At 37.0% G+C, this 22,957-nt stretch overlaps 1 protein-coding gene across 2 annotated transcripts in view; it reads left to right on the top strand.

Annotated features, from left to right (window-relative positions):
* Positions 1–22,957, top strand: part of cdh23 (cadherin-related 23) — a 226,438-nt gene that overhangs the window by 130,654 nt on the left and 72,827 nt on the right. For both annotated transcript variants that reach the window (XR_008156620.1, XM_052573041.1), the window contains exons 12-13: positions 8,866–9,015; positions 10,267–10,425. Coding sequence is in view for 1 of the 2 variants with exons in the window: in XM_052573041.1 (XP_052429001.1) it covers positions 8,866–9,015; positions 10,267–10,425 (309 nt within the window). In the remaining variant the exon portion in view is untranslated. The remainder of the gene's footprint in view (positions 1–8,865; positions 9,016–10,266; positions 10,426–22,957) is intronic.

The raw sequence follows: 22,957 nt of genomic DNA, 5'->3' as shown, positions 1-22,957 counted from the left end.
GCAGCAAATTATCACTAACCAGCAGAGTCGATCAGAGATAAGAGCAGCACAAGTCAACTTAAGATTGATTCCTGCTTCAGATTATTGGAACAGAGAGTGACAGATAAATAAAGAGGGAGATAGCGCGGCAAACCAAATCTACTTAATGTATACTGCATACTTTTTGAGCTGCAACTAACGATTATTTTTTCTGTCGACTAATCTAACAATTATTTTTTCGATTATTCGACTAATCTAATGATTATTTTTATTACAATAAATAATTAATCTTATGTCCTTTGGATAACTTTACAAAAAAATATAAGTACAACTTCTTATATAATATTTCAACCTTTATTCATTTTCAACCAATGTGGTTGAAGTTTTTACAGTATAAAATAATAAAGAGGCAAAGAAAATTACTTTACTATGGTAAATATGAGTTTATGATAGCGTTTATAATTAAACCACAATAGCCATAAATTTACAGTTGTCTAAGACGTCTTGAAATGTTCTTTAGCATCACAAACCATAAAATGTAGTCAGGGTTTTGCTATGGTTTAGCATGGTTTCCAGAGATCTGGAGCTGATTCGGGGTAGCTCGGTGGTTTGTGACTGTTGTCCCATGGCGCGCTGTCTTTTAAGGGGCCGTTCACATATGTCTTTTGCACGCTCAAGTTAGTTATATCCAATGTAGGCGTGTGGTAAACACGCTCATAATGGAAGTGACGCGGTCGTGGCGCGCATGCGGTGCGACGCCCTCGTTTTTCCCAGGGCGCGTCCGCACCGCATCGAGTTAAAAACATCTCAACTTTTCAGAATGCCGCAAGCGCAAGGAAATCAGACCTGAACCAGGAAGTTGGTCACCAGAGCACACGGTAACCAGTTAAACCGTAACACCGGAGAGCGCCAGGATGCCTCTGAGGTGCGCGCGCATCATCGATGACGTCGACTGAGCTAAGGGCTCAGAGATGGACTTGTTCATCACCCAAGCTGAAGTCACCAAGGTAGTTAAGAAGCTTTTTGGTGGCAAGGCACCAGGGGTGGATGAGATCCGCCCTGAGTACCTCAAGTCCCTGGATGTTGTGGGGCTGTCTTGGGTGACACATCTCTGCAGCATCGTGTGGCGGTTGGGGACAGTGCCTCTGGAATTGCAGACCGGGCTGGTGTTCCCTCTTTTCAAGAAAGGGGACCGGAGGGTGTGTTCCAACTACAGAGGAATCACACCCTGGGCCTTCCTGGGAAAGTCTATGCCAGGGTACTGGAGAGGAGAATTCGGCCTATAGTCGAACCTTGGATTCAGGAGGTACAATGCGGTTTTCTTCCTGGTCGTGGAATGCTGGACCAGCTTGGACTCCGGCTGGGCTGCCCTTTATCACCAGTCCTGTTCATTATTTTTATGGACAGGATTTCTAGGTGAAGTCAGCGGCCGGAGGGTGTCTGGTTTGGTGACCACGTGATTTTGTCTCTGCTTTGTGCAGATGATGTTGTCATGTTGGCTTCATCGGGCCAGAACCTTCAGCATGCACTGAGATGGTTTGCAGCTGAGTGTGAAATGGCTGGGATGAGAATCAGCACCTCCAAGTCTGAGGCCATGGTTCTCAGAAGGAAAAGGGTGGTATGTCCCCTTCAGGTTTATGAAGAGCTCCTGCCTCAAGTGGAGGAGTTCAAGTATCTTGGGGTCTTGTTCACGAGTGAGGGAAGGATGGAGCGGGAGATTGACAGGCAGATAGGTGCAGCTTCTGCAGTGATGCGGTCGATGTACCTGTCTGTCATGGTGAAAAAGGAGCTGAGCTGCAAGGCGAAGCTCTCAATTTACTGGTCAATCTTCGTTCCTAATCTCACCTATGGTCATGAGCTGTGGGTTATGACCGAAAGGACAAGATCCCCGATACAGGCGGGCGAAATGAGCTTTCTCCGCAGGGTGGTTGGGCGCTCCCTTAGAGATAGGGTGAGGAGCTCTGCCACTCGGGAGGAGCTCAGAGTAGAGCCGCAGCTCCTACACATCGAGAGGAGTCAGCTGAGGTGGCTCGGGCATCTGGACGGCTCGGGCATCCTGGACGGCTTCCTGGGAAGGTGCTTTGGGCTCGTCCCACCGGGAGAAGGCCCCGGGGAAGACCGAGGACACGTTGGAGGGAATATATATCTCGGCTGGCCTGGAAATGCCTCGGTATCCCCCCGGAAGAGCTGGAGGAAGTGTCTAGGGAGAAGGAAGTCTGGGCATCTCTGCTTAGACTGCTGCCCCCGTGACCCGGCCCCGGATAAGTGGAAGAAGATGGATGGATGGAACATTAACAATAATAAGGGATAATGTTTTGACAGTAACAAGGTCACGCAAACTGGCAGCACACCACTCTTCATAGAATAAACTGTATTATATTTTTTATATTTATAACATATGATACAGCCTAGTTAAGCAACTTAAGACAACCAAAAGAATGCAGTTTTCCCTGAAAACCTGAACCACTGCAAATTCAAACGAGTAGTTAAAAATTACCTGGAATTTTATTTTGTAAATTATACAGTAATAAGCAGTTGTCAGCTTTAATCATAAAATTTAATTTCCCAAAAACAAAATATTTGCCAGTGAGCATGCTGAGTGGCTAGTAATTTCGGAAAACCACTAACCACAGTGGCTGGTGAGCAAAAAGTTAATGTCAAGCTAGACATTTGCTGGTATTCGGTAATGTGATAAATCATGATAATGCATATGCATATTATTGTTATGTGGGCACTTCAAAATACAGAAAATAATTATTTATGATAAATTATTCCGAATTTGAATGCACTTCAAGAATACTTTTCTCATCAACTGGTCACAATACACAACACGCTGTATGCTGCATCAAGATGTGTGTGCACTCAAGCACAGATGAGAAGCACATGGCAGAACAGGTGAGAGATCCTCTAGATGTAAGCACATTCACTCTCTGACAGCAGATGGTGCTAAACATAATGCAGCGGTTACCCCGGAAACCCCAGAAAAAACAGCTTTCTGTTTGCGGAAAGTGTTTAAATTATTTAAATAGGCATTACGATTTTTGTTTTCGCTATGGTGGTCATCACAACGCCAAATAATTCAATATTTAGACTTAATATGTTATTTATTTTTACACATGCCCTAGATATTGTTTGAAAGTGATTTGATTCTTTATTGTTTGTTCAAACTTTACATTACGGCTTCATTAGTTAACATTAGTTAATTAATTACTTAACATAAACTGCCAATGAAAAATTTTTCTAAACATTAATTAATCTTAGGTTAAATCGCGATTGAATGCATTCAAAAATAAAAAATTTATAATGCGTATATTTATTATGTATGTATAAATACAAACACATGCATGTATGTATTTAAGAAAAATATGTTGATTATATATAAAAATATTTTTATAGCCTATAAAATATAAGAATATACAAATATAAATGTATATACATGCAAATATTTTCTAAATATATACTGCATGTGTGTGTATTTATATATAAACATAATAAATATACAAAGTACACAAACATAATTATATTATGTGAACAAAAACTTTTAGTTTTAATGCGATAAATCGTTTGTCAGCACTAATAAAAATATCTCAGTATTTATTTTTATTTATTAATTTATTGAACTATTCCTTAAATTGCACTAAATGAACATTGTAAATCGACACTAGTATGATCTAGTACGACATGCATCTATTAACCCAGTGCTTTATAGTAAGATTTCTCACCGTGTTTCTAAACTTTCTCTGTATGGTTCATCTTTAAACTTTCCTGTTGATGTGTGTGTGACAGGCAGCTTTTATCTTCTCTGTAGTGGTTCAGGCAAATGGACGGGCAATTACGCTTATGGCCAGTGAGTTTTGACATCCCTGCATATTGGATGGCTCTTTAAATAGCTCCCATCAGCTACAATGGCTCTCTAAACGCTCCAAACAAAAACAAGGGGTTATTTTAACCGCCGATGTAATTCCGTCATCGATCTTCAGCGTCGTCCTCCGTGTCGCCTGCGTTCCGAGGCTTTTAAGAGCACAAATGTGACGAGAGGTTTCTTAGCTCCTGGGATCTTGACAGTTAGTGGTTTTGATTATGGATAGAGATGTGTGCTGGATGGTTTGCCTTTACTGTGGGTTGTTATCCCGCTAGAAGCTGACAGGTGTATCTTTATAGTGCACGGTGTTGGGGCGAAGAAACAGCTGGGCTTCTGTGTAGTCAGAACACAACAGGTTTAGATTTGGATTTGCTGTAATCAGTGTGCACATCATACTGCAACACTCAAGGAGTTCAGCTGTTGTAAAAGTATTAAATTTTTTAAAGGAATATTTAATATTATATTGAATATTTAATGAATATTGTGTTCCTGTGGCTCAGTGGTAGAGCATTGCATTTGCAGCGCGTAAGGTTGTGGGTTCAATTCCTGGGGGAACACACATACTGATAAAAATAAAAAAAAAATAAAAAAATTATAGCCTGAATTCACTGTAAGCCGGATTGTATAAAAGCATTTGCCAAATGCATAAATGTAAATTTAATATCTGCTAAATTATAACATGCAAATATAAAGGTTTGTCTTGTGCAACACTAGCTATAATTTGGCACCGCTACACTCTCCATAGCCAGGGTTTGAAAATTAGTGAGGTCTGGGGTGGGGTTAAGACTTATAATAACCAATACAAATACAACTTAATATAAACACTTACACTTGAAAGAGACAGAGAAGTACCTAAATTGTACATACCTTTTGAAAACAGAGTGTAGAGTAGTTGTTACTGCATTAGTACTGTATGTTTTTTTTTTTGTCAGTATTAAGAGTGTTCTAGTTGTTGTTGTTTTTTGGTGGTGGTTGCTAGCATTGAAAATGTGATGAGAAATGAATCTTTGTGTTAATATTCCTCTGTGTTTTCAATGTTTAGAAAGTGCCACAGAGTCATATTGTTTACTTCTGCTGCCGGAATGAACCAATGAATCATTTGCTTGTAGTTGTCTGTGCATATTAAGCCAAGATAGGAGATAGCGTTTTAACAGAAAAGAAATTACACACATCACCTTAAAAGCTATAAAAGCACTCCAGTAGTCCATTACAGCATCTCAGGCATCATGTTGTCAAACGGATGATCCTTCAGAGATAATGAGGTGTTATGTCAGCAACTGCAGTCTGCGTCTCTTCATTAGCATTAAGGTTAATGTAGATCAGAATGAAACTCAGGATTAATGATTGTGTCAATTCGCCAGGCAAACAGCCGGCAGCTAACCAGTTAGTTTGTGCAACAACAAACTTTAAGTCTTAAGAAAAATAGTGTTTGTTGGCTCACATTTGCATTTGTAGCTTTGTGTTTACAATCGTTTGCAGATCATAAAACAAGATGATTCGGAGAAGAATATCTGAACAAATGAATCTCTTGATTATGCTTTTATGTGAGAGAGAGTGACACAATCTCTCTTTCTCTCTCCTCATCTGTATAGTGGCCGTTGATTCGGTCGGATTTCCTTCAGCAAGGCCTCCGGCTCTTCATTCGCCTCCTCAATTACAGTGTGTGGCCCGAGGAGCAGCGTGATGGAGGGATTTTCATAACTGAGAGATATAAAAGAAGTGAATATCTCTGATTAACCTGGAGTGCTGCTTTCTTTAGCGAGGGCTGGTCTTCGGTTATCATCCTTTATTTCATGCGCTCAATCTCTTTCTATTATTTTCTTGTTGGTTCTGTGTGTGTTTTGCTCTGTAAGGAAACACCTCGGGTTAAATGTTTATTGAACTCTGAAACTATTTTCTCTGTCTGGATCAATTCACCACGTTATGGTCACAAACGGCTTCACCTGCAAATGGAATCTTTTGGGGATGTGTGTGTGTGTGTGTGTGCGCGCGCGTATTAGCAGTGTTCTTCATTAAGCATAGTATTTTTTTTTTCTATGTACAAATATAAGCACTGAGTGGTAGGTTAGTTGTCGCAGAGGAGTTGTTTTGAATTAAGATTTTTGAGTAAATATAACACACAGGTCTTCTTTTGTATAAAAGTGTATTTATTTATTTATTTTTTCTTAAATATTTCCCTTTAAATTCCTGTATCGTCATATTTTTATAATAGCTCTTGGATTAAAATACATTTAAGTATTATTTACAATTATAGCATTTATTAATATTTTTTATTTTATCATGTTTGTTTTGATTGCTTTCATTTAGTAATATGATTTTATTGTTATTATACGGGTGGGTTTTTATATTTATATATTTTTAAGTAATTTTAATATTTACACTTCTAATTGTCTCTACATGATTATTTACAGTAACTTTTTTTTAGTTCATTTTTGGATTTCTTTAGTTTATTAAGATTATTACGTTTTTCATTTTCATCAGCGCAAGTGTGTTTGCTAGTTTCAGTCCGGTGCCATTTGCATTTTCCCATCCAGTGCCACGTTGTTTAATTAGCAAATGCATTTTTGCCCATTTGTGGGCGGGTCCACAGTGTGTGTTGACTGCTTATTACACACACACATCACACAAACATGCCAAATATTAAAAATCAAAGGATTACAGTGTAAAATAATATTATTGTGTAGGTTACATAAATATAAAAATGTAACGATGGATAGTCATTGCGTGTATTAGAATTAGACTACCTAATTGCAATTCAGCTTATTACTACTTATAATGATGAATGAAATTGGTGAATTAATTGAACAATCGTGCCAATACATACACATATATATTAACTGACTCATCGCGCTGAGCTTTGGTTGATTCCTGCTTGTCCCGTAGATGATCTGCTTGAGCGCTTTAACTTCGCACATGAGCAGATCATGAAGCGTTCAGCTTTTCCGCCAACAAATTCCACCAAGTAAATAGCAATCCGCCATGGCACGAGCGCATCTCGCTCTTAAAGGGAATGGGAAATGACACTCTGGTTGGTGTATTGAATGTTAGGCCCATTACTTATTAAGAAAATAGGGACAACCCATTCCAAAATGCGCCTCGATGCACGGACCATTTTTCCGTCGTTATAATAGAACAACTGGATTTGGGCATGCCCTGCGCCGTGTGCTTTACACTTTGCGTTTAGATCGTTAAAATAGGCCCAAATATTTTATTTTATTTTATTAATCTTATTTCAGTTAACAACAATATTTTAATAGTTTTAGTGTAAGTTACCAATTTTAACACTTATAAACAAGTGAACAAAATTAAGGCAAAAATCTAATTCCAAATTGTGTTCAAATTTAGCTGGAAGCCTGTGAACTTTTGTGATAACTTACCCCATTTACTTCATCAAACTGGGGTCTCTTGGTAACGACGGAACTTATGACCATAGTTGCTTTTGGGAAACGCACCCATGTTTTGATCAAAAAATAGCATAAATGTTTATAGAGTAAAAAGTGTGAGAATTAATTATTTTCTCCCATATTGTTAAGAAACACGTAGACTAGTACACAGGGTTTGTAGGGCTACCATGTTGGTTTGTCAATACCTGTGTGTGCATGTGAGATCTGATAAGAGAAAAACCCTCAACCCATCTTCTCCTTTTTGTGTGAGAGAGAGAGAGATTACGACAAAAAAAGAAAGAGAGAAGGAGACTCGAAGAGATGGAGGGATTGTAGAGACAGATAAGTGTGGACTTAGTAGAGATAAGCAGCAAGTAAACACACACAATAATCAATCACAGATTCTTCTCACCATGCTCAACATTATTGCTTTTTGAGAGTGTTTGTGTTCGTGCTTAGGTGTGTGTCTGCGTCGGTACGTTTTCTTCGTTTTCCATCCAAACTATATTCCAGATATTTCTTCTCATTGTAAGTTGTTGTGACAGCTCACGCAACTGTGTGTTTTTCAGACAGCGAATCTCTCTGTCAGTGTAAGTGCCAGCTGCCTCACTCACACTTTAGCATTGTGTTTAATCAGAGTGTGTGATGCAGTGTGTGTACGATATGAAAATTGCGCTTTCTAAGATAGTGATGAGTCATCATTGAATTTACTGCCTGCCATATGTCCTGTCTTCCCCTCGCTGCAGAGAGAATGACACTAATGAGAGACTTCCTGTCATCTCTTCATTTGCTCGGGGTCTCTCTGTACCTGATACAATGACGAGAGGCAGAAATGATTATTGCAGAACATTTTATTACTATTTTATGTGAAGTATGAAGTTTTATTTTGAGTCTGTCCATTAAAATCCCTGTCAAAACACACTCTCACATTTGAGGGAAGGATGAGAGAGGAACTTTTTGCCGGTGTGATGTACTGTACGCTGGATGTTAAATTTAGATTTTTTTTTTTTTTTTTATGAGGCCAAATGAAGTTCTCTTGGTTTGTTGGTGTCAAAGTTGTCTCAGATTTCCTCATCAAATCCCTTTGGAGAAAGGGAAGTAGACTCAATTCTGGAGGCCTTATAAAGGTCTTTAAAAGTCTAAATTAAGGTCTTAAATGTCAGCATAAAGATTTAAATTCATTAAGATATTGCATTAGCTGCTAAAAAATGGTCAAATTAATAAAAAAAGTAAAAGAGATCTGTTGGAAGTTGTATTTTTGAACTTTTAAGCATTGCTAATACAATACATTTACGTATAGAGATCATGTTGATGTATTATGTTCCAATCATTTTCTTTACTTGGTCTTAAAAAATCCTAAATTTACCTTCATAAAACCTGCAGAAACCCTGAAAATGAGAGCTTGAATGAAAATGAATGTGCAAAATAGCTCAGTACATTAGGATAATAAATATTTGAGTCAGTTTTGATTGCTGACTTTGAAACAGTCTGAGATGAGATTTCTGATGCTTATAAGGTTTTTTTTTTTTTTTTTTGAGAAACACCTGAGAAGGAGAATTGTTTGCTGCTTAGCTGTGGACAATGAAATATCAAATCAAGTCAAATAATAATGGTGCAAAATGACTCGGTCTGTCTCTACAGGGGGTGAACAGCATGTTTCAGGTGGTCCTGACGGGGAATAACTCCGAGCACTTCAGCATCTCTCCCACCTCAGTGCAGGGCAGAGCGGATCTCCGTGTGCGTGTGGCCGTCGCGCTGGACTACGAAACCATCAGGAGCTACAGCTTTTCTGTGAGTGCACAAAACACATTTTCATCCATCCATTTGTGTCCGATAAACAAACCAGACGGGAGAGTAGGTTAACCTCGGTGGGCTTGAACTTGAAAAATGGTGTGCATTGATGATGTTCATTCATGTTTATCTCCTGCTCTGCCTAGCAAAGATGAAGAGATGATCGGTTCACATGCCATTCTAATTTAAAATCATTCACAATAAGAACAGGAATTTGCAAGGACGTACTGTACATACACTAGAGTCGATTTTAATTCGAAGTTGGTTTCATAGGACATGTGTTTAAATCAGTTCTCGGATTTAGGGAGCTGCTTTATATTTATAATGAGTCACACTGAACTGAACGACAGTAATGCTCTTTAATATCTCCCAATATTACTTATGCCCAATAGATCTGTGCCCATTTTAATATTTAGAATACACGGAGAATAGATGATCATGCCGGGGCAGTGGTTTTAGAAAATTAAACCGAGATTTAGAATGGGGAAATGAGATACAAATAAATGACTGGCACTTATATCGAGAGCAGTGCTGTCATGCTGCTGGAGTTCAGCTGTGTTTCTGCAGTTCATTTAGTTCAACCGGCAGAAGCTGCTCCCTGCAGCGATGGGATAAAGCTGCACTGACAAATGACTGCAATCTGCACCAGTACAAAACACAATCAGAAACTGTTGTAGACCAGTACAGCAGATTCCCTCAAACAGGCGCTACCTCAACCAGTTTGTAGCCTTGTTTCTTGCAAACATCTGTTCCAGTTCATCGAAATGGTATAACTTCAGTGAACTGATACACTAAGAGATTTAGAAAATGGACTTTCAATAAACTGTAGTAAGTTCCTCTGTAATATATCCTCATGTTATGTAACAGATTGTATTGATTATGTACTGTATGTAGCTTGCATGTTGTTTTCAAATGCACTGCAAAACAACAGCACATTCTTTTGTATTTTGTTCAGTTTCCCAGTTTTTTTTATCTCAGTAATTGTCAACAGTGAAATACTGCACCGTTGAAATATAAAGGTCTCATAAAAGTATAATTTAAGACAGACACTTTAGATTTAATATTTTGGCTCTCATCCAAAACCTAGTGAGCTCCTTTGCTGTCTAGTGCCTTCATAGTTAGCTGCCTACTAAGGGAACATTCTATACAGCACACAAAACACATTCAGTATTTAATGAAATAAAACTAGTAGTATTTTTTTTTTTTTAATGCTGATGGTAGCTGTGGTCACATCGCTGCTCTTCTCTCCAGCTGTATGCCAACGAGTCTCTGTCGGAGCATGTGGGCTTTGCTCGGGTCTTCATCGACCTCATCAACGAGAACGACAACAGGCCGATCTTCAGCCAGGCGCTTTATAACATCAGTTTACTCGAGAGCACCGCTGTTGGAACATCTCTACTGCAGATCAAGGTGAGCACACACTGATCGCTTCCTCCAGGTGTATTACACGATCTTGCTCATAACATTAGTAATATACAGGGCCCTATGATTCCCACAATAGGGAAAATGTGGACGTAATTGCAGAATCCAGTAATAAAAATGAAATGTACATTATGTAGTGGAGTGACACTGAGTTAAGCAGATTTTGGAATTGCGATTTAGACTCATGTCTAAATACTAAAGCTCAAAAACACTGCTATTTAAATGTCTGTATGTCTCTGTGAATGAGTGATGCAGTTTCATCTACAATACAGAAGTACGCATGACAGTTCTGGTGTTTTCAGCATTTGCTGTCTCACTATATGAGGAGATGAACACATGTAGAGTTAACTCCAGTATTATTTGACATAATCGTTTGATAAAAACATTGTTCACAGAAAAGCAAACGTCTAAACTGCAATCTGTCAATATTCAAGTTTGATTAGGCTTGACAAAATTTTGGCCAATATATTTTACTATTGTACAGTAGAGAATGTACTTCTCAATGTTTTTTATATATATATATATATATATATATATATATATATATATATATATATATATATATATATAAATGTTTTGCTTTTTTTTTTAAATGATGAGTTAAAAAATAAACAGGCAATATAGAATTCATTAAGATATTTTTTAGTATGACAAATCAATAAAATGAATACAAAAATGTTTTGTTTGTTAAGTGTTTAATACATTTTGTTTAACTATATAAGTTCCTTGATTACTACAAATTAATTTATGCATTAAAAAGACAGAATTTGGGACAAAATAGAAATTGATTTCTTAGAGCCCTGAAATATATATATATTTTTTTGTTAGGTTTCTAGTAAATTGTTGTTACATTTTAGAAGTTTCATAACTTTAAATAATTGGAAATACTTTTTGATTCATATAATTTAACCATTAAAACGGAATCCAGAACAGAACAATCCAGAAAAATATTTGATTCGCGGAAAAAGAACTGGAATTTAGGAAAAAATGAAAATTGTTTTCATAGGGCCCTGGTGAAGTTTTCCCTTTGCGTCTCTGGTGGGAAAGATGTGATGATACATTAGGATGTTAGGATCCTCATCTACAACTCTCTGACATTCATAAGTTTCCCCATCTTTTTACGGTGTCACCGTCATTTATTTGATTTCAGCACACAGACTCTTCCCAGAGTGCTGAAGGTCATCCCACTCTAGGAGTATAAATCACTGTGAACAACCACATGAAGCTCATAAATTCAGCCTATTATCACTCTCCCTCTGTCACTCTCACTCCTGTACGCCATAGAGATCAATACTGATCGATACACAGCCCGGGCTCTGGATCCAGGTGCTCGACTGGTGTCTGTGCAAGCTACTCCTGATCATAAAAACTAATTCTAGTTCAGAGCTTCTGTATTGTGACAAGCAGTGCAAGATTATTGTGTGGTAGCTCAAATTTACAGAACAAATCCAAAGTGATGGTGCCATTTGTTGGGAACAGCTGCTTGCAGAACTTTTAAACAAAACTTTCCTGTTTGATATTAAAGGGGTCATTTCATGAGGAGTCAGGTTTTCCTTGATCTTTCGAGATCAAAGAGCGTGATGTACTATAAAAACACTCTGGAACTTTAAGTTCCTCTGCAGTCCAAAAAGAGAATTTATTGAAAACGATCTAAAATGGATTGTTTGTTAAGACATGACGGTTATTTCGAGGTTTGGCTGGTTCTTGCTAAGGTAATATACTGTAATTTGGCTGAATTTGCAAGTTAGCGTATATCCATGTGATAATTTTTTTTTTTTTTGTGAGACGTTTTTGTTGGACTTGCTAAATGTTAAAAAAAGGATGGTATGACCAGAATGAAAAGGTTCAGAATGGAAAACATGACTTTCTTTGCTTATAACTCTATAGATTAGCCAATCAAAAGCAAGACAGATGCAATTTACATATGTACAAACAGCTTAAAGGTAGCTACAGTAGTTTCATAGAAAGGTCAGAAAGAGGGTGAAAAAGTGGTTTCAGGGGAAAGAAATTAAATGCACACTGTTTTACACTTTTTTTTTCATGATGATTAGTTGCACTTTGCTCGAAACCTTTCATGCAAGTAAATAAATAACTATAATTGTAAAATAATTTTCACCATATTATCAATATTGTAATGCAATATTTTTTAGGACATTTCAATATTAGCATAACTTGTAAATATTTTACAATTTAAATAATATATAATTATTTTTTTCATGTTTTAAATTACATTTTTGACGGAAATGTAATAAAAAATTAAAAAAAAGATTGATTGATTGATTTGATTTTGGGGTGAACCCTTTACAGTCTTTACAGTCACTTTAAATCAAGTTAATTCATCATTGCTGAAATTAAATATTTTTTCTTTTTCTTTTAATTTTTTTATTTTTATGAATCCCAGACCTTTATGGGATTTTGGTAGATGTTGTCTGCTCCGTGTCACTGGCTCACTCATGACATGTAACGACCTGTAAAGTCAATAGAGTGGTAACTTTACCCACAATGCCCTGAGGAGAAACTGAAACACAGTTATGTGGCAGCAACCTTTATGATTACTCACTGTTCTTTCTTTTTTCTCTCTAAACTTCTATAAGAGCTTTTAACAGTTGGTTGATTCTTGTGCTCTCAGATTCGTTACCTAAACCTTTAACACTTTGTTTACAGCATTGCAGTCACGGTTTCTTCAGGAAATGCAGATGTAGTTGTGTCTGTACCTCTTATTTTGTCTCTGAGGCAATTTGAGGGGCTCTGTGTGTGTTAAACAGATGTTTGGACTGCTGCTAATGTGCTGCTTGTAACTCACTAAAGCATTTTATGCAAGGAAAACACACACACACACACACACACACACACACACACACACACAAACATCCATATGTTCCAAAATAAATATTACTTCTCCGTCAGATACCTGACAGCTCTGACTCATTATGATGGATGCGCTTTCTTCTTTTTTCACCCTTCATTTCTATTGATGTTTCCCTCAGTAATTTGTTATACTGACCAGACAAGAACTATAAATGAGTGTGTGTTAGGTACACCTCGCTAGTACCGCGTTGGACCCCTTTTTGCCTTCAGAACTGCCTTAATTCTTTGTGGCATAGATTCAACAAGGTGTTGGAAACATTCCTCCGAGATTTTGGTCCATATTGACATGCTAGCATCACGCAGTTGCTGCAGATTTGTCGACTGCACATCCATGATGCGAATCTCCCGTTCCTCCACATCCCAAAGCTGCTCTGTTGGATTGAGATCTGGTGACTGTGGAGGCCATTTGAGTACAGTGAACTCACTGTCATGTTTAAGAAACCAGTCTGAGATGATTTGAGCTTTGTGACATGGTGCATTATCATAAAAGGATGGACATGGTCAACAACAATACTTAAGTAGGCTGTAGTGTGCACTGTAGTGTACCAAGAAAATATTCCCCACACCATCACCACCAGCCTGAAACAAGCCAGGATGGATCCATGCTTTCATGTTCTTTACGCCTAATTCTGACTCTACCATCTGAATGTCGCAGCAGAAATCGAGACTCACCAGACCAGGCAAAGTTTTTCCAATATTCTTTTGTTCAATTTTGGTGAGCCTGTGCAAATTGTAGCCTCTGTTTCCTGTTCTTAGCTGACAGGAGCGGCACCCGGTGTGATCTTCTGCTGCTCTAGCTCATCTGCTTCAGGGTTCGACATGTTGTGTGTTCAGAGATGGTATCCTGCATACCTTGGTTGTAACGAGTGGTTATTTGAGTTACTGTTTCCTTTCTATCATCTCTAACCAGTCTGCCCATTCTGCTCCGACCTCTGACATCAATGAGGCATTTTCATCCACACAGATTCTGCTCACTGGATAGTTTCTCTTTGTCTGACCATTCTCTGTAAACCCTAGAGATGTTTGTGCGTAAAAAAAAAAAAATCCCAGTAGATCAGCGGTTTTTGAAATACTCAGACCAGCCCATCTGGCACCAACAACCATTCCACGTTCAAAGTCACTTAAATCCCCTTTCTTCCCCATTCTGATGCTCGGTTTGAACTTCAGCGAGTCGTCTTCACAACATTTGCTGCCATGTGATTAGCAATTTGTGTCATCAAGCAATTGAACAGGTGTACCTAATAAAGTGGCTGGTGAGTGCATATATATATACAAAAAATTAAAAAAAAAAAAAAAAAAAAGATTATATATATATATATATATATATATATATATATATATATATATTTTCTCAGACAGACATTAAGCCGAGTTCTGGAGCAGATCACTCTGTCAGAGCTGATTGTTCTTTAAATGCTGTTTTTAGTCTTTCTTTCAACTTAATCTGTGCCCGGGAACCAGCCCAAAGAGCTTATAGAGTCTGAGTAGCTGGATTGTGGGCTATGAGTGTGTGATAGTGTTTGTAAGACTGCTGGAGACACTTTCTTCCATAACAGTAGAGCTTATACTCCCAAAGATCATGTCACTCCACAAATCGCTCTCTTTTGCATTGTGAAAGAGAAATACATGCTTTATAAAGATGAAGTATGCCATTTTTTATGCTACTAGCACCACAAGTTTATTAAAAATCAGCTCCACCTTTAGATTTAAAGAAGTGAGTTTGATGCCAGACTACCTGTTAATCTGAACCAAAGAGTTAAGGTTTGGCTAGTTAGCCTAGTTAGTTACTGGTAGATAGCATAACTATACTCTCTGGCTGTAAAATTAATAGCTATTTGAAAGTAGCCATGTTTTGGTAGAATACTTTATTTGCAAACAATTTCAGTATGTTTTAGAAAGTATTTTTTTTAACAGAGCCTCATTTACTTATTTAGATTAAACAGCTTTTACCAATATTAAATGATACATAGTATATTATTATTTTCCTGTCTTCTCCGTTTGATTTCACAGCTCATAAAAGTCATTAGAAAAGTGTTTGTGCACATTCAAGTTGTTTGTGTTGATATATATTTTTGTGCTCTTATAGTAGCATTTTACAGGGACATATCCTTCACCATGTGTAGCATTTATTTATTCTTTATTTTTTCCCCTGAGTACCCTAAAAATACAGTTTATTCAGTTTTTCATGTTCACTTTCCAACCTCTACCCAACCTTTAGAATTACTTGTACCCTTTAGACCCTGCATGTAAATGACCTCTGTTATGCTAAACTTTTCACATTTTAAAATTTGTTACTACACAGAGTTAGCTGTTTTCAAATGCTGGAATTCTTTGGAAAGATATGCAGGGCCATAGCTAATACATTGAGCACTGTTTAGCCACTTAGGTTATATGTCAAAAGTGCAAGAAAAGACTTTTTCCTTCAAATTTCAATGACATGGTCCCTTTAACACTATTCCAGGCTATATCACCCCATAAATTTAGCCTCATTAACCCTTAACGATCACTTATTACCCGCTCATATTATCTGGATTGTGAATCCATGCTGTCTGTCTTTTTAACATCGTCATAAAAGCTCTTTTATTTCATTAAGTGAGTTTAGTGCTGTGATCCTGCACCACGGGCCTGTAAAATCAGCTGCAGACTCGCGGCTCAATGGTGTGCCATTATTCAGCTAGCTGTTAAAGCAGGTGGGTTCTAATGCATTCACCGTGATGCAGTTAGGGTTAATTAGTGAGTAAGCAGTCATTTAGCATGGTGTTTCCCAGCTGTTGTAATTTAACTCATGTACCCCAAAGCTTTGAGGAAATTGTTTTACTTGTGTGGATTTCAAATAGGTCACCTGTGAGGTTTTTATGCATTTTGTAGCAACATTACTCCAGTCTTCAGTGTCACATGATCCTTTAGAAAAATCATTCCAGTATGATGCAATCATTTTTAGCAATGTTGAAAAATGTTATGTTGCTTAATATTTTTTGTGTAAACCCTAACACTTTTTTTTTTTTTTTGGGATACTGATGCCGAAACTTTTGAACAGTAAATGTAATTTTGAGGTTTAAGAACAGGGTATTCACACCTGGAATAGCTAATGTATATATGTTTTTCAAACAGCCATTTTTTTGCATTGTAGCTCACAAAAGTTGTGCTTCACAAAACTTCATATACACAACCTATTGTGCATTTGATAAGGCATACACACACACACACACACACATACACAGAGAGAAAGAGAGAGAGAGAGAGAGAGAGACGTTGTTTAATATTGATAGTGACAGCAGTGGTTATCATTATAAATATTCATAGTGATTTAGTTTGTATGTGTCTCATGAGATGAGGGCAGCTCATATCTGTTAAATTGCTTCTTTGTTTTCAGTCTCTCTTTAGGCTGCGGTTTGTTTGCATCTCTCCATGTCCTATTTATTATTTTCACTTGCATTTATACAAACGCTTTTCCTTCAGCCATTATAGAACTAATGGATTTCTGTGCATTTGAGTGTGTATGTGTTTCCTGGTTCATGGTTTGAATCTGTGTATGTGTGTGTGTTTTAATGGGTCTATGTTTGCGTTTGTTCACTCGCATCATTTCTCCTGAGGAGTTTTGTCAGTGTGTGTGTGTGTGTGTGTGTGTTTGTGTGTGTGTGTGTGTGTGTGTACATACTCATCTTGACATTTGACTTAGAGACAGTTCACCCAAAAAATAGTTACTTGGGTTATAAAAGCATTATTTTTGCATTAATTATTCCGTGAAGTCTCATTTATGTATTACAGAAAGGTTTGAGTGTGCTAAGTTGCTAAGCTAGTCATACTAATAAGCACACAAAAAATCAGAGCACACACACATTTGATAATTAATTAGAGTGTGCTGTTTTAATTAATGCTTTCCAGTATTTGCAGTTCATTTATAATCAACATTTCTCTCAACTGATTTTGGCTTAGATACTGACCAAAATATTATCTTATTATCTTATAAGCTTTGGAAAAGAGCCACTGGTTCAGCCCTGCCTGCTCAGTGCTGATCTTTAGTTATGGCACCATAGTTTACTGTTATCTTTCACTTACTTGTAGTCTCACATAACCACACTGTTGTCTTATTGGATTAAATCTGGCCCAGTTTGCAGTTTATTATCAACCCACTTAGAAACTGGAAAGGTATGAATCACACACAGCACTAATAGACTTACATTACAGTTAATGAAGAAGAGAAGAGGCTCTGTACTTTTGACATAAGTGGTCATATTTCTTTATCTAGGTTTCTGTTCTCAATTTTCTCTAATTATTCTTTACTTTGAGTCTTTTTTTTTCTTTAATCATAAAAAAAGAGGACAGTCACTGATGATGGTCTGTCTATAAAGTATATCCGCTGGCTTAATACAGGCCTCATATTCTTGTTGGCAAATCTTCCTCTCTCTCTCTCTCTCTCTCTCTCTCTCTCTTTATTCTGATGTAGTTTGGTTGTGTTGTTCCTGTCATACTCATTTTAATGCCTCTTTTTTGTTGTTGTTGTTATGGCCAAATGTGAACGGAAAGCTGATCTATCTCTCTCTCTCTGTCCACACCACTTCTCTTCATTCTCCTCCCCTTCTTCTCTCTTGAAATCACTCTTTTACTTATTTTCTTATCATGGCCCTCCAGTTTGTTAAGACGTTCATCTTGCGTGTGTGTGTGTGTGTGCATGTTTATCTAATTGCTGTAATAGGTTTATTTAGTGAACAGTTGATAAGTCTCAGACAACACCCTGAGGCAGCACTTGTCTTCCTTGTTGTGTGATGATTTTATTTTTACATTTAAATTCATTTCATTCTGTTAACCTGAAAAATTATACATTTCTATCTAATCACTTTATTTAAATCTCTAGCCTGTTTTAGAAAGTGTATACACAGAATCATATGGAGCCAGAAGAGTCTCAATAAAGATAAATGCACACACTACATTCACATATGCACACACAGGATTCATAGATGCACACACATTATTCCTAAATACACACACAAGATGCACAAATGCGCACAAAATTCACAAATGCACACACAAAATTTAAAAAGCACAGACGATTCACAAATGCATACAAAATTCAGAAATGCACACAAAAATCAGAAATACACACACAATTCAGAAATGCAAACAACATTTACAAATGCACTCAAGATTCACAAATGCACAGGACAAGATTCACAAATGCACAGGACAAGATTCAGAAATGTATTTCTGATGCACACACACATATATCTTGATTCACAAACTGCTTGCGGTCTGTGAACTTCACTGCATTTGTGTGTGAATTTTGAGACTCCCCTGACTTGGCTCTACACACAAATGCTTTTTTTTAAACAGGGAATGATCAGCAACCAATCAGATATCTCCCTTCTTTTAGCCAATCACAAGAATGCACCCCATGTGGGGGGACTGTTTACTTATAAGCCAATCACATGAACGTGTTCACACAGCAATTGTATTAAATTGTATGAAAATACAGATGTTTAGATTACAATTCAGGTTTATTTTTTATTATTTTTTACTAAATATAAATTTAAAAATGTCTCAATACATATAGCCCAGTGACTGCAGAAAAAAAGTTAACCATGGATTCATAAATTTGCAATAGGCAATTATTTCATTTTATTGAAATATTTTAATGAAAGTAAAAAAAAAAAAAAATGTTTAAACCTTTTTGAATATTTAAATATATCTAAATATTCTTTTGGATGCAATATAGAAGTCACTTTAATTACAATATTCAGTCCCTACATGAAGAGAGAGTCAGTGGTCCGCTGCGAGAGGAAAGTGGCTCTCTGGCTGCAAAAAGTGGGTCTCCGGCTGTCGTTCGCTTAGGAAAGTGAGTTGGTTGCTGCGTGAGGAAAGTGAATCGTTCGCTCAACTTCGCTGCTTGAGGAAAGTGAATCGTTCGCTGAGGAAAGTGAGTCGCTCGCTGGGTGAGGAAAGTGAGTCGTTCGCTGCGTGACTTGTGAGGAAAGTGAATCGTTCGCTGAGGAAAGTGAGTCGCTCGCTGGGTGAGGAAAGTGAGTCGTTCGCTGCGTGACTCGTGAGGAAAGTGAATCGTTCGCTGAGGAAAGTGAGTCGCTCGCTGGGTGAGGAAAGTGAGTCGTTCGCTGCGTGACTCATGAGGATAGTGAGTCGTTCGCTGCGCAAAGTGGGTCGCCGGCTGTGTGAGGTAAGTGAGTCGTTCGCTGAGGAAAGTGAGTCGTTCGCTGCGTGAGGAAAGTGAGTCGTTTGCTGATTGGCTTATAAGTAAACAATCCCCCACGTGGGGTGCATTCTTGTGATTGGCTAAAACAAGGGAGATATCTGCTTGGTTGCAGATCATTCCCTGTTTAAAAAAAGGCATTTGTGTGTCGAGCCAAGTCAAGGGAGTCTCAAAATTCACACACAAATGCAGTGAAGTTCACAGACCGCAAGCAGTTTGTAAATCAAGATATATGTGTGTGTGCATCAGAAATACATTTCTGAATCTTGTCCTGTGCATTTGTGAATCCTGAGTGCATTTGTAAATGTTGTTTGCATTTCTAAATTGTGTGTGTATTTCTGAATTTTGTGTGCATTTCTGAATTTTGTATGCATTTGTAAATCTTCTGTGCTTTTTAAATTTTGTGTGTGCATTTGTGAATTTTGTGTGCATTTGTGTATCCTGTGTGTGTATTTATGAATTATGTGTGTGCATGTATGAATCCTATGTGTGCATATGTGACTGTAGTGTGTGCATTTATCTTTATTGAGACTCTTCTGGCTCCATAGTAATCATGATATAAAAACTTTATGTTTATAGGTTTTATTGACACGGTTATTAGAATTAATATGACTTTGCAAGTTTTGATTTGTTGAAATGTCTGTATGCATGTTTGGCATGTTTTGATATGTTTGTAATGTATTTATGTCTCGTAGTCTTAAATAGTTTTCGTAGTTGCATATAGTTTACCATATACTAAATTATTTAAAATAAATCTAATTACTAAAGGCCAATCTTGCCCCCCCAAAATATTTTTTGTTGCTTAAAATTATGGTAAAGCAGCATTTTATGAATGATTTATGAATCACCTTTCTTTTTGGACATGCCTATAAGAATTTTGAGTCCGATTGTAACTTGTGGAGACATTTTTCAGCTAATCTCAGTAGATTAGTGAGGCCCTAAGGGTCTCAGAGGAGTGTAGGCCTCGATGTGTGTGTGTTTTGGCAGATCGCTCTGTTGGATTAATGTGTCACTAACAGCTTAGTCACAGATCCACTTTGACCACCGAGACTAATACTCTCACACACACTCATTTGAGTGTCCTAATAAGTCGAATTTACTCAAAACATTCGAGGAAACTTGTTCCATCAAGTAGCTAATGGTGTCTCTCAAAACTCGTCATTAAGTTCACCTAATGTGCTTTTTGGAAAGAGTGAACTTTATGATTAAACTAATTGCAAGTAGATTCAGCTCCGTGTTTCTGCTCAGTAATTTCTGTTGATTGTTTCTAACTCATTGATTCTAAATTAACTTAATATGAACTAAATTAAAATCATCATATTAATTATATTGTGAAATATTATTGTAATTTAAAATATCTGTTTTCTATTTTAGTACTGTACATTTTAAAATGTAGTTTACTTGGATGATGGCAAGGCTGAATTTTCAGCATCATTATTCCAGTCTTCAGTGTCACATGATCCTTCAGAAATCATTCCAATAGGCTGATTGGTGTTTAAGAAATTATTATCAGTGTTGAAAAGGCAGTTGCATTGCTTTATGTGTTGAGTTTTTTTAAATCTGAGATTTCAAGTTAAAAAGAACATTTATTTGAAATTGAAAAACACAACAAATGTCTTTACTGTAACTTTTGGTCAGTTTAATGCATCTGTCTCCAATAAAAGTATTTATGTTATAAAAACTAAGTACTTACTGATCCCATTTTTTTTAACGGCAATGTGTGTGTACACACACACAGTAAAGGCCCTTCTACACCAATGATGATAGCTATGATAATAACACAGAGGAACAATATAGTTGAATCACTTTGAAAAAGTTTTATTTATTTATTTATTTTTTATTACTGTAAGCAATCAGAATCCATCCTTTAAGGAGCTTCACCATTCAAAGCAGCAGGTGATGCACATATACTTATAATAAACAGAACAGTGTGGATACTGATATAGTTATTTTAATTTTATTTGTAGCTGTGGTGTGGAGGGCCTTAAGACTTGCAATACATATCCAGATAATTAAAGCTAGAAGCCTTTAAGAAAATTAAGTAAATATTACAGTTATTCCAAAATGAGACATTGTAGTTACTTTTGTTTTTATTTTTTATGGTCATGGCACTAACTGTTGTTGGCTGTTTGGATTTGAGTGAATGAAAAGAGCCTTTTTTTGTTTGTTTGTTCTGTGGATGGTCTCTTGTCTCATCTCTCACTGCAGGATCTCTGTTGAGGGTCTCTTCTCACCCAGGTGTCACTTTCGCTTTCATTTACGCTGAGATGTCTGACATGTGTCAGTCAGAGTCTTTTTTCAGGGTTTGGTCTAAACTATCAGTTCAGTCTTCAGGCCGTTCCTCTGCTCTTTTTATGAAGTTTGGTGTCTTTGTGTTTCTGTTGGGCTGGTGTCTGGAAATCCAGGTGTGTGTATTTGGAAGGCTGAGCAGAAAAGATGAGCAGGAAAAAGGGATGGAGTAGTGAGAAAGAGAGAGAGAGAGAGAGAGAGAGAGAGAGAGAGAGAGAGAGAGAGAGAGAGAGAGAGAGAGAGATACGATCACCTCTGCCGTCCTCTCTCCGTTCTGATCCCTGTCCGTCTCACCTGACCTGCATTAAGTCTCCTGTCATCGTAGCAACGGTTGTCACACTAACACCCGGAGCCCAGGCACTGTCATCACTACACTTATGGGCCTGTCAATCACACTGACAGAGAGAGAGAGAGAGAGAGAGAGAGAGAGAGAGAGAGAGGTAAACAGAGAGAATTGTGAGGACAGTGCCTGAAAAAAAGGGGAGGATTTTGTTTGTGCAAAAGGGCATGAAGGAGCGATAGAAAGGACAATGGACCTAGAAAATCACATTCTTTCATTTATTTTTTGCTTGCTGGTTTGATCTTTTGTTTATTTGCTAGTTTTATTTATTTTTTTATCCTGATGTTTGTTATTTCATTTGTTGTTTTAATTGTTTATAAAGTCCATAAATGAGAGTCTTTTGTTTGTTTTTCTTTTTATTAATTTGGTTTAATTTATTTTCTTTTTCTGTTTGTTCAGTTTATTTGTTTTGTTCCTTTTTTTTCTTATTTATTATTTTTGTTTGTTTTTGTCCATTCTCTATTTTGTTTTTTGTTTGTTTGTTTTTCTGTCAGTTGTTTATTTTTTGTCTGTTTGTAGAAAGCTGTATAAAGGAAGGGTACAGAGAAGACAAAATAAAGAAAGATTGAGTTTTTTGCTTGTCTGTTAATCTTTTTCTTTGTCTTTTTTCTTTTAGCAATTTTTTTATATTTTTTGTTCTTAACTTGCTTCTTTTGTCCGTTTGTTTATTAATTCGCTTATTATTTCTATTATTTTCTTTTACTTTTTTTTTTTTGATTTTTGTTTGCTTATTCTGTTATTGTTTGTGAAAAAAATGATTGAGGAAGGCTAAAGAGAAGAAAAAGGCAAAAAGACTGAATCGTTGAATTGTTTTTGCCATT

Source organism: Carassius gibelio, chromosome B13 (assembly GCF_023724105.1).
Source record: "Carassius gibelio isolate Cgi1373 ecotype wild population from Czech Republic chromosome B13, carGib1.2-hapl.c, whole genome shotgun sequence".
NCBI lineage: Eukaryota > Metazoa > Chordata > Actinopteri > Cypriniformes > Cyprinidae > Carassius > Carassius gibelio.
Note: the sequence above shows the minus strand (reverse complement) of the source record. Positions and strands in the feature narration are given on the sequence as shown.